Here is a 13,619-nt window from a genome sequence, read left to right as displayed (position 1 = left end):
GTTGGTAGGCATGCATGTTCTTTACCACTAGCATCATCTGGGAAGCCTATGTGCAAAGATGTTTGATGCCAAATTGCAGAGTCATCCATAAACACATGGAGGATTTGATTTTTAATTATTATTCTAATCAAAATTATTCTGATGCCCATAAATCTTTTTGAACTTAAAAGTCAAAAAACAACAGATTTCTTGATCAAAAGAAATTTGTTTAATTTTCACATCTTGCCTTGCATCAGAAGAAACCTGTGTAATTTTCACATCTCACCTTGCACCACATTCCCTCCTGTCCACTGAATATCCTGACCTTCTTCTATTCAAGCTGGCTTCTACCTTATAAGTTTTTCACAAACTTTTCAGGAGTCCCTTGAAATGCTCTTCTCACGGATGTGTTTAAGGATGATTCTATCTCATCATTTAGGTCTCAGTTTAGAAGTAACCTCTCAGAAAAGCCCCACTGTCCACCTAACTAAAGTTGTCTGGTCCCATAGGCACCATTCCATTACAGTTTCTGACAATCTGTTAACACTTCATGACTTTGTTTTCATTTCTATGTATTGTCTCCTGCACTAGAATGCAACCCCCAAGGTAAAAGAGAAGCATCACCTTATTCATGACAGGTGTCCCTTATCAGACACCTCGTACAATGTAACCAAATATTCTTCAGTAAATAAATGAACCTCAAAGTTTTTGAAAATAGATGATGATAACTAACATGAAATATCTACTGTACACATGTTTTGTGTATAAAAATAAATACTGGCTTAAGTATTGTCTTTGCTTTAAATACTATGACTGATATTGTAACTATTTCTATCATATATACTATGTATTTTTAAAGCTAAGAAAACTATAACAGAATGCTAATTTAGTCTAAGACTTTAGATTTCCCATATGCTAGGTAAGGGAGACTTTTAAAAAGATATCAGTGTCTCTCTGCTGCTGCTGCTGCTGCTAAGTCACTTCAGTCATGTCAAACTCTCTGCAACCCCACAGACGGCAGCCCACCAGGCTCCCCCATCCCTGGGATTCTCCAGGCAAGAACACTGGAGTGGGCTGCCATTTCCTTCTCCAATGCATGAAAGTGAAAAGCAAAAGTGAAGTCACTCAGTCGTGTCCGACTCTTCACGACCCCATGGATTGCAGCCCACCAGGCTCCTCCGTCCATGGGATTTTCCAGGCGAGAGTACTCTCTAGTGACAGACAAAGCAAGATCTGGAGGAAAAGAAATGTCATTTGGATTTTAGAATCCAGCTCTATGATGTAACAGCAAGAAAAATTTTCCCACAGTTAAAGAAAAATTTAGACCTTTACAGAGTTACTTTTTTTCATAAAGGCCATAGCTACAGACACTAGATTCTGAAGTATCTTGACTCCCAGTGTGAATGATTCTTATTCTGCTTCTCTAAAGGAGAAATAACAGCAGCAGAGAATTTTGGCAGTGCTGTATTCCTTATTAAATAGTAAAGTACTGAGTACAGTACTAATCTGAAATTGTGTTTGCTTCCAAAAGTTTCCAGAAAAGACACTTGGAAACATGCAAACCAGGTAATTCTAACTCCTGTATTGTATGTATACATACACACACGCACAGAGACATATATATTCACCTCTACTTTTCAGTATTAATTTGTAATATTAAAAAAACAAGTTACTTTTAAACTTATATTCATTCAAAGACATTTATTAAGCACCTACTAGCTTACTGTCAGTGTTCTATCCATAGCATGAAGCAGTAAACATAATCTCTGACCTTACAAGGATTACAAATTTGTTCGAAGGAAAAGATAAAATAAAATCCAAGAAATAATTTTTAAAGTATAGTTTGTAACTTTGATACTAAGGATATAATCAGATGAAGAGTTAAAGAGTAACTTAGAAGAATGGCTAGAGAAAGCCATCAGGGAAAACTTGTCTAAGGAAACGAGAGTTCATCTAAAAGTGGGGGGAAAATGAGATAGAGGCAGAGAAGAAAAACTCTGGGAAAGAGAATTTCAGGTGTAAGCAGAGTAAGAAAAACAAAAGCCCCAAACTGGAAAAGGTTTGAATTACTCATAAGGCAGGATAAGAAAATAGAGAGAAAGAGAAAGTGACCAGAGCCTTGTGAGAAAGGGAATGGAGCCCAAAATGCACTGGAGAGGTGGGGAATAACAGGATTACAGAATCTTCACCTGATTTGCATGACTAAATGATGCCAGTGACTGCTGTATCCTCAATAGATTGGAATGAATGGGAAGGTAAAGGCACCCTGTATGCAGGTCAGGAAGCAGCAGTTAGAACTGGACATGGAGCAACAGACTGGTTCCAATTGGGAAAGGAGTACATCAAGGCTCTATATAGTCACCCTGCTTATTAATTTATATGCAGAGTACATCAGGAGAAATGCTGGGCTGGATGAAGCACAAGCTGGAATCAAGATTACTGGGAGAAATATCAGTAACCTCAGATATGCAGATGACACGATCCTTATGGCAGAAAGTGAAGAAGAACTAAAGAGCCTCTTGATGAAAGTGAAAGAGGAGAGTGAAAAAGTTGGCTTAAAGCTCAACATTCAGAAAACTAAGATCATGGCATCCACTCCCATCACTTCATGGCAGATAGATGGGGAAACAATGCAAACAATGGCTGACTTTATTTTTCTGGGCTCCAAAATCACTGCAGATGGTGATTGCAGTCATGAAATTAAAAGACAGTTTCTCCTTGGAAGGAAAGTTATGACCAACCTATACAGCATGTGAAAAATCAGAGACATTACTTTGCCCACAAAGGTCCGTCTAGTCAAGGCTATGGTTTTTCCAGTGGTCATGTATGAATGTGAAAGTTGGACTATAAAGAAAGCCGAATGCCGAAGAATTGATGCTTTTGAACTGTGGTGTTGGAGAACTGTGGTGTTGGAGAACTCCTTGAATTGCAAGGAGATCCAACCAGTCCATCCTAAAGGACATTAGTCCAGGGTGTTTATTGGAAGGACCGATGTTGAAGCTGAAACTCCAATACTTTGCCCACCTCATGCAGAGAGCTGACTGATTTCAAAAGACCCTGATGCTGGGAAAGATTGAGTGCAGGAGGAGAAGGGGACAACAGAGGATGTTGGATGTTGGATGGCATCACCGACTTGATGGACATGAGTTTGAGTAAACTCCGGGAGTTGGTGATGAACAGGGAGGCCTGGCATGCTGCGATTCACGGGGTTTCAAAGAGTCAGACATGACTGAGCAACTGAACTGAACTGAACTGAACTGAAAGGCACATTGTCCTTGTAAGAAAGAACTCCTCTTGGCATGAGAGCTAATGACCACACAAGGCCCCTTTTTTCATCCACAGTTTCCTCATGGCGTTTTTCACCTCCATGTTCCTGAAGGTGTAGATCAGGGGATTTAACATGGGTGCAACGATGGTGGAGGACACAGCCATTGCCTTGTCTATGGGGTAAGTGACCACAGGCCTCACGTACAAGAAAATACAAGGCGTGAAGAACATGAAGACCACCGTGAGGTGGGAGCCACAGGTGGAGAGGGCTTTACGCCGCCCTTCAGAACTGCAGGACTTCAGGGAGCAGAGAATGGCCACATAAGAGGTGACGAGGATGAAGAAGATGGTAAGACACATCACCCCACTGTTGAGGATGACTAAGAGGCCCGGGGTGCGGGGGTCCATGCAGGCCAGTTTCAGCAACGGAAACAAATCACACGTGAAATGATCAATGACGTTGGGACCGCAGAAGGGAATTTGATACATGAAGAGAAGCTGCACAGTTGCATGGATAAATGCCCCCACCCATGACCCTCCCAGTAGGAGGCAGCACACAGGAGGCCTCATGGTGGTCTTGTAGTGAAGAGGCTTACAGATGGCCACATAACGGTCATAGGCCATCACAGTGAGAAGGATGATGCCCACTCCTCCAAAGAAGTGCTCAGCGAAGAGCTGGGCCATGCAGGCTTTGCGTGAGATGGCGGTGCTCTCAGAAAGGGAGTCCACGATCAACTTGGGGGCAACGACGGAAGAGTAGGTGACATCCATGACGGACAAGGAGGCAAGGAAAAAATACATGGGTGACCTCAGGCTCTGACTTGTGACCACAGTTACCGCAGTGACAAGGTTCCCCAAAACGGTGGACACGTACATGATTAGAAACGCAGCAGAGAGTATTTTCCGCAGCTCTGGGTTCTTTGCAATGCCCAAGAGAATGAATTCCGTCACATTGTTGGCGTTCCCCATTTACTGCGGGCTGGTGTAAGCTTATCTCTCTAAGCTGGAAAATCTACAAAAGAGTATTATTCTAAGTTAGTAACTATTACAAATTTGGGATTTTTATTTTTTGGACTCTCTCTCACACCGTCTTGACTTACCTTTTCCTTCAGCCATCAGTACTCCAGCTAGCTGCCAACAATCGTATCCTGATAACACCTTGATCCCTGTCATTACCCCTGTAAAACCTCTAACCAGTGTATCTCTTGCTTTTCTGACACTTGCTGCTTGAGACACTTAGAAGATCCTGGTTCATCACCCTGGGATGTAAACCATGTGGCAATATGGAGAATTAGCATACCTTTAGGAAAGCCTAGGTTGCCCGTCGATAGGAGCCAGTGGATAGACGGTAACCAGCCTAGCGCAATCTAGGATTCAGTTTTGCTCCTCCCCTGTTTCACTCTCCCCTCTTCACTACCTTTGTTCTCTTTTCCAGAATGAACTACCTACACACAAGTCCTCTCAGCTGCTGCCTTTTAGGACTCTCAAGCCAGGAAGCTGAGCTCAATGTATCACTGGGCATACCTAGTAACCTCAGAACATTTTATTTCATTTCATTTGTTTCATATTCTTATTGATCACTAGGATGCTCTAGTTGAAGAGCCTGCAAAGCAGGTAGGTCATATCCCAAGGCCTCTCCACTTATTAAGAACTATACCCCAATAATTTCTATATCATAACAATCCAGAGAGGCAAATGTATGCTTCCTGTGCTTATCTTATTCAATAATTCTACAGTAAAATTCAATAATTAATTCAATGATGAGACTACAATGAAGAATAAATTTTTATTATAACTATAATCCGATCCTGAAACCATGATTTATAACCTTTAACTAACCTCTTGAGATTCTAATTATTTTGCAAAAATGCTGATTAAAAAAAAAAACAAAAGCTTAAATCTCTTTCTTTGCTCTAGGAAGACCCAGATTCAACTTGGCCTGCCTCATCCCAGCAGGCAAGTCTGAGTCAACATAAATCCTTTCTTCCATTTTTTTTTCTTATAAAGGGGTACACCCAGATAAAGCCATAGATTCTAACGAATAATAAAAACATTAACAAAGCAACTAATCTTTTTTGCACTCACTATGTGACGAAAGGTGATCGGTCTGCTATTTGCATTATTACATTTATTTTCATATCACTTGGGACAGGGTACTGTCACAGATCTCATCTTGAGGATGAGGCAACAGAGGCTTAGACACATTGAGTATCTCAGTTAAAAAGAGTGAAAATTACAAATCCGTGTCATCTCATTTTTAAAACACAAGTTCTTAGTCTTTGTCTTATCCCACTAAAGAAGTGAATGGTGGCCTCCACTGGCTAAACACATTTGTTACCACAGTTGGATGATGAGATGTTAAGAGAAGTGCTTCATTAGCCAAGGTCTCTTTGCTAGGGATACTTAAGCAGAGGCTGTCTTAGTGGACCTCTGTTAGAGATGATTGCTTTAAATGGGGAAATGGGGATGCAAGCTACACAGTTTCTGAGACTCCCGTAAACACCTAAGACCCACTCTTAGGATTATTGCTCTTGCTAAACAAAATTATACAACTTCCAGGACACTCTTTGCAAATATACAGTGTAGATTAACTTCAATCTCGCTCATCTCCAGCCTAAGAACTTCAAAAATTTTTAATAGAACAAATGAAGTGTAAAGGACCTGTTCTTGGAAATCAGGATAACTTGGTTTTATTCCAGGTTGTCCCTCTCACTCCTAGTGTTGCTACATTGCTCACTATTCTGGGCCTCAGTTTTCTTGTCTAGAGAATGAGGAGGCTATGGCAGCTTATTTGAGAACTGGGGTTCAAAGGAGCCAGCATAGACACTCTGTTCCTTTCAAACACAGCAGCTCAGCTCTTATCTACATAAATGTTTACACTTACAAGTAATATTTCATCTGAACTATCTCATGACTTCAAATATTTTAAAACAAAGTACACTGTACTAGATAACAATGCCCCTTCTATTTTAATATCTATTGACTACTAGTCTGCACCTCAACTTCCCTTGCCAAAGAAGTCGAGCTCATCTTTTTCTGTGACTCCCTCCCACTGCCATCAAGCCCATCTCTGTCAGAACACATCTGAGTGCGATTTGTACAGTGGAAAGTCCATGAGGTCAAGAATGAGCAACTTAATTACCCACTGCAATCAGGCCACTTACTGACTACCTAGCCTTTATATCCTGTGAAAATAAAACAGTGCCACAGCAGTTAAAGTCATTAAGTGTCAAGGGGTTATTAATTGAGGGTACTGTGCTAAAATCTTTATGATTTTCTTTTTTAATTCTCACAGAAACCATATGGAAAAAGACCTAGCATTATCCTGATTTTCCAAAGCAGTGAATAAGACTTAGACAATGTATATAACTTGCTCAAAGCCTCTTGATGCCTTTGTGATTAAGTTGATAGCTCAGGTCACTGACCACAGCTCCTCCACAAATTTTACACCCTGTCTCACAACACTGTCATGAAAATCAAAGGAAGCAACAGACATGAGAATGTTTGGAGACCTCTGTCCAAGGAGTCATCATGGTTATCTTCCATTCCTATAAGCTCCTGGCCTCCCCTTTCTACACTCATGTCATCTGTTAAACAAACCCATTACTCTCAGCTTTCAGTCTCACATCATCTCCCAAATCTCCTTCACCTGTTATTCTGGATATATGTTATATGCATCTGTATAGCTTGCATATCAGAAGTAATTCAGGTATCTCCTTAGTTAGCTAAGAAAATTAACGTTTATGAAATAAATTTAAAAATGACGTGATGCTTAGCGATAGCTAATTTAATCTCTTTCTATCAAATTTTGAATGCTGCTCCCTGTACACTCTGAGTGTGTTAGTCACTCAGTCATGTCCGACTCTTTGCGATTCCACGGACTGTAGCCCACCTTGCTCCTCTGTGCATGGGATTCTCTAGGCAAGAATACTGAGTGGGTAGCCATTCCCTTTCAGACCCAGGGATCAAGTCTGTGTCTCCTGCATTGCAGCCAGACTCTTTGCTGTCTGAGCCATCAGGGAAAGTTTGTTGTCAGCCCCTAAGTTGTGTCCACTTCTTTGTGACCACACAGACTGCAGCGCACCAGGCCTCCCTGTCCTTCACCAACTCCCAGAACTTGCTCGAACTCATGCCCATCGAGTCATTGATGCCATCCAACCATCTCATCCTCTGTCATCCCCTTCTTTTCCTGCCCTCAACCTTTCCCAGCATCAGAATCTTTACTAAGGAGTCAGTTCTTCCCATCAGGTGGCCAAAGTATTGGAGCTTCAACTTCAGCATCAGTCCTTCCAATGAGTATTCAGGACTAACTTCCTTTAGGATGGACCGGTTGGATCTCCTTGCTGTCCAAGGGACTCTAGAGAGTCTTTTCCAACACCACAATTTAAAAGCATCGATTCTTTGGTGCTCAGCTTTCTTCCTGGTCCAACTCTCACACCCATACATGACTACTGGAAAAACCATACCTTTGGTTACATGTATATTTGTTGTCAAAGGGAGGTGTCTGCTTTTTAATACACTACCTAGGTTTTTCATAGCTTTCCTTCCAAGGAGTCATTTAATTAAAGTTAGATATATTCATGAAATTGAATTTATCTTAAGAAAACTGTATTCAATTAGGGCACAAGCAAACCAGTGACAGTCTACCTCCAGGATTGAGAGGGCCATTGTCAGAGCTTGGCTGTTCCTCCTCTGACAATCAGGCTCAAATTTCCAATCTATCACCGTTCTTTTTTTTTTTTTTTTTTTAATCATTTTTATGCTTTATCAAAACCAAGTGCTGAACCATACCTTGGGCTTCTCAATCAGTATTAAATTGCTGCCATCAAATCCTCTTTGCAATGCTATACCTTTCCAGTGTTCCTTGAAATACCATTGCACAAAAGACAGTCCATACAAGGAAGTGAAGAATTTTGTTTCTTCAATTGCCTAATTATTACCTAAACTGTACATATTTCTCATTTATAGCACATCTGATGGTGTGAGAGGTACAAGACAGTGGCTTCTCCATAAGAGGGAGACAGAATTAGCACTCCTGAAACAATGCATGTGCAAAAGGTAAAACATCGGAATGCTCTTCAGACTTCAAAAAAGATGAAATCAGCTAGTCCTTGACATCAGATTTTAGACAACTCTAAATTTATGAATTTGTAATTTTGAAATTGAGTAAGAAGAGCAACAGCATGATCAAGATATGAAGAAAATAAAGTGAAAATATGGGGTACATCGTCAAAATATATGGACTTTGACATCAGAAAACCTGGATTTCATTATGGATCTTCCAGGGGTATAATTAACTAAAAGTTACTTATTCTCTCTAAATCTCAGTTGCTTTTAGCAGAGTTATTATATTAAACAAATTAAGTTTTTAGTATTACAGTTTATATTTTAACATTCAATGTAATAAAAAAGTGGTTTAGTTACTCAGTGTCCAACTATTTGTGACCCCATGGACTGTAGCCTGCCAGGCTCCTCTGTCCATGAAACTTTCCAGGCAAGAATGCTGGAGTGGATTGCCATTTCCTTCTCCATATTAAAAAAAATATATGATTAAAGTGTGAACTTAAATTGTAGCTTAAATATTTTAAAATATTGCAATGTCCTGGTATATGTTGTGTGTCTCATGAAAGTCACATACACTCCTTTTAATCCCATATATGAGTTACTTTGAGTAGAGGCATTTAGCTATACTGGAGTCCATTGGGAATAAGTTATGAGTTATGAGCTAAGATGCCTCAGTCATCTCTGACTCTGTGCGTTCTTACCACTAGCACCAGGTGAGAAGCACAAGTAAGAGCTATAATCTTAAAGAAATCTATGCAAATTCATGATTTTTCACATTACAGTTTGTTCTTTCTTCTGAGCTCTATAATAAGTCAGATAATCTCTCTGTGCCTCAGTTCTATTCCCTGTAAAAATGCAAAGTAATGTTGCCTACCTGAAAGGCTTGTTGCAATGATTGTAATAATACATTAATAATAACTTTATAAATGTAGAGAACTTAGATAAGTATCCCTGTTTCTTTCCCCAGAATGAGTAGAATTCTACAGAGAGAAAGCCATTTTAGAACAGATCACCTGCCTTTGGGTGAGGCGTTTATCAATACATATGTGTCTCTGTGTGCAGAGTTGCTTCAGTCGTGCCCGGCTCTTTGCAACCCCATGGAACACAGCCTGCTGGGCGTCACGGTCTGTGGGATTCTCCAGGCAAGAATACTGGAGGAGGTTGCCATGTCCTCCTCCAGGGGATCTGCCCAACCCAGGGATCAAACCTGCATCTCTTAGGTCTCCTTCAATGGCAGGCCTATTCTTTACAACTAACAACCCCTGGGTCTATTATATACTAAATTTGCTAAAAGGGTATCAGCTTAATTACTCCTGAACACCTAGTAAGGTGTATGTTTCTGAATTGACTTTAAAGGAAACCTTCAAAAGCAACTGCTTCATAAAACACTCTTCTAGCCAAAAGTAGAATATTTCAAATTAAAATAATCTATTTTCATAAATTATAAAAGCAAGACATGCCCCATGAGAAACAGTTTATATCGACAGATTGATAGAAAGATTAAAGTCAGAAACCCTCTCCCAACCATAAGCACTCACTCATTTGATCCTCTATTAACAGCTTAGTAAATGCTCCTAAAATATGCATTTGTATTTGGCATATATATCATCATTGAGGGATTTCCCTGAGAGCTCAGTTGGTAAAGAATCTGCCTGCAATGCATGAGGCTTGTGTTCAATCCCTGGGTTGGGAAGATCCCCTGGAGAAGGGAAAGGCTACCCTCTCCTGTATTCTGGCCTGGAAAATTCCATGGACTGTATAGTCCATGGGGTCACAAAGAGTCAGACACGACTGAGTGACTTTCACTGATTCACTCACCATCATTGATGTTTTTACTCTATATGAAAATATACAAAATATAATAATGCACTTGAAATTCTAATTACACTTTGTGTGACCATTATCTATCAGTATTGATGAATTTTCCTTGATCTTAATTTGTACTTATTATTCCATTTCATTGTTATAATATAATTCCTTTAACTAGTCCATTTTTACTTGAAATTTATTTTAATTTCACTATTTTGACTTACACATAGGTACACAATGAACATCATTTACAGACATCTTCACTTATTTCTGTTGGAGAAATCTGTCTTCACCAAGACAAAATATATGTATATGTTTATATTTGACAGATTCTGTAGCATTGCCCTCAAAATCCTGAAGTATGTTTTATTCCCCAAAATAGTGTATTAAAAACTAATTTTCCTCACAGCTTTGCCACCACTAAATATTAAGAACCTTGAATATATTAAAAATATTGAAGTGAAAAATCATCTTGTTTTAATTTGAATTTGCTAAATCATTCAGTCTTAGAATCTCATTGGTGACATAAACAGCAAATGTTAGTCTCCAGAGTTAAAGCTGGGCTGCGTGCCTGTGAGCTCATTCACTCAGTCGTGTTCAACTGTTTTGTGACTCCATGGACTGTAACCCACCAGGCTCCTCCATCCATGGAATTTTCCAGGCAAGAATACTGTAGTGGTTTGCCATTTCCTCCTGCAGGGGATCTTCCTAACCCAGGAATTGAACCCACATCTCCTGAATTGGCAAGCCAGCTCTTTACCACTGAGCCACTAGGGAGGCCCAAATTAAAGCAATATAATATCTATGTAGAGATATTATAATATCTGTGTAGAGATACATGATCTGTGCATGCTAAGTCACGTTAGTCATGCCCGACTCTTTGTGACCCTGTGGACTGTAGCCAGCCGGCTCCTCAGTCTGTGGGATTCTCCAGGCAAGAATACTGGGGTGGGTTGCCATGCCCTCCTCCAGGGGATCTTCCCGACCCAGGGATAGAAGCTGTGTCTTCTGCAGCTCCTGCATTACAGGCGTATTTTTTACCACAGAGCCACCATCTATACACATATCCAAATCAAACTAATAACAAATTATTTAGTATAATCTATATATCAGACATTTTACAAATACTTAATACATGTTTTCTCACTTAGTCCTCACATCTAAGTATGAGGAGACACATTCTATGACTGAGATAAAGCCGAATGATTAATTTGCTTAAGGGTATACAGTCAGTAATTAAGAAAGCCTTGATATGAACCCAAGAAGCCAAATCTAACTTGATATGTGTTTCTTGTGTCTGAATTTCTCATGGAGCTTAATGATTTATTCCATAAAATCTTGGATAACAGGAAGTGATAGCAAGGTATTTAGGGAGAGCCTCTGGGTCATCGTTTTTAAGGAGCAACCGTGTCCTGTGTTTCTTAGAAGACTCATGCCCTGAGCACAGGCATCATCAACAGACTGTCTCTAATGAAGGGCATTAAGAGGATTATTTCTGTCCCTAAGTCTTCCCAATGCACCTGCTTTCCTTGAAAGAGGAATAGACATGCAATTATATACAGCAGCATGATTTTGGATAGAAATTAGTATATCATTGTAGATACAAAAATTAATGCTTTCTTGAAATGACTCCAGAGGCAGGGGCCTTCAACCCTGAACAACCGTTTGCTTCACCCTCAGGACCAATGCAGACACCATCCTTATAGGCAGAGCTCCTAGAAATAAATGCCTGTGTTTTAACATATATATATGCAAATTTAACATGCATTATTTATATATATATAAATTTAATATATGTATGAAATAACTAGAATCAATAATTTATCAAAACAGAAAGAAAAAATACTAAATAAGGTCTCTATCAAAGGTGACTAATAGAAAAAGAAAGGCAGCTGGAACAAGAGGAACACAGAGCTATATCTATGTGTATACACACATACGTTGCTTGTATGATACACATGCACACAGAATGTTGCTTGAAAGAAGGAAACTCAGTCTGTCTACAACGATCCTCTGTGTACCAGCTACCCTCATTCCTGCCTTTTCTAAGACAAGCCGCTGACGTGTAAACACACAATTTATTTGCTAATCTCATGAACTGGATAGAGGCCAAAAAGTAGACACTTAAGTTCTGGTAATTTGCCCAAAGAAAGAGTTTAAAGTAAATTAAGCTAAAAATTGTTGATAACTCAAGAATTTTCAACCTGAGGCTAAAATTTGCTTATACAGACAAAACAGGTTGACAACTGACATTTAAATAAAATTGTGTGTGTATATGATTCAGTAATTTCAGTGACCTCAAAACAGTAATTCAAATTAATAAGACCATGTTTAATACTCAAAAAAATTGTTAAAATCACCTCCAAAACTCAATTTCATGTCATCTCTCTAATTACCTGATGATCTCTCTAACTAGAAGGCAGAGAGTGTGTGAGTAATTTTCGAAGGTCATGTCAGAGTAATCAAAAGTCTGGCTCCATCCAGGATATACTTACATGAACTTTTCTCTACAAAAGGTCTAGAAATCATGATGTATTATAGTTGCAACTTAGAAAATTCAAGTATGGAATGAAGGAAATCAGGATCACCCTGGAAGCAAATCATCCAGTCAGTCAATGGGAGGTAATTTTGATAGGACCAGAGTTTCTAATGATTTTGAAAAACACATTTAAAGTATATCTAAATGTCCAAGGATTTATATAGGAAACAGCCTCTGTGGATAGGAGCAAAATTCAAACATGAACGTTTTCTTAAAAAGGCAGCCAGATATAAACAGTTTGCAAAATCATTCATGGAACTGCCTACCATTTAGCTACATTTGAGTTTAATTGGTAAACAGTTTTCAATACATATCTTAGAAAAAACATCATTACTAAGACGTTTTCCTTTGGGTAATAGACTTGGGTTAAAGAGGACAGAGTGTTATTTTCAAATGACACAGGATTTCAAAAAGTGTAGACTTGCATCAATTCAACTGCACCCCTTTGAGGCTGTGTCTCCACCGCCTGAGACACTAATCACCATACCAGTGAACTCGCATCCACTCCTGCAATGACCCGCATCTCCCAGGAGAGGACCCTCACTGGAGCGAGGCCAAACATGCTCCACAAACACACAACCATCACGGTTGGTGATAGCTATTGAGCTATTTGTTTAACTAAGTTCTCTTCTTCAGTAGAAGAAAAACCACACAATGGTTCATCTGCCTGATAATAGAGATGAAGAAAAGTCAGTAGGACTTATTCTTGATCACCTCACTAGCTCCGGGGCTGAATTTTTCCATCACCTGATCTGGAGTTCTCTGTATCTTTTTTTTTTTAATTTTCTTATTTTAATTGGAGGCTAATTACTTTAGAATATTGTGGTGGTTTTTGCCATGCATCGACATGAATCAGCCATGGGTGTACATGTGTTCCCCATCCTGAACCCCCCTCCCACCTCCCTCCCCATCCCATCCCTCAGGGCCATCCCAGTGCACCAGCCCCTGTCTCATGCGTTGA

General features: G+C 39.6%; 1 protein-coding gene across 1 annotated transcript; it reads right to left on the bottom strand.

Moving 5' to 3' along the window:
• Positions 1-3,285: 3,285 nt before the first annotated feature.
• Positions 3,286-4,215, bottom strand: LOC136175348 (olfactory receptor 4C6-like). Its single transcript, XM_065945675.1, has one exon. The coding sequence runs from the start codon at positions 4,213-4,215 to the stop codon at positions 3,286-3,288; it is 930 nt and encodes a 309-aa protein (XP_065801747.1).
• Positions 4,216-13,619: the final 9,404 nt, after the last annotated feature.

The sequence above is a fragment of the Muntiacus reevesi genome, chromosome 9 (genome assembly GCF_963930625.1).
Source record: "Muntiacus reevesi chromosome 9, mMunRee1.1, whole genome shotgun sequence".
In the NCBI taxonomy this organism is placed as follows: domain Eukaryota; kingdom Metazoa; phylum Chordata; class Mammalia; order Artiodactyla; family Cervidae; genus Muntiacus; species Muntiacus reevesi.
This window is presented reverse-complemented; position numbering and strand designations above follow the sequence as displayed.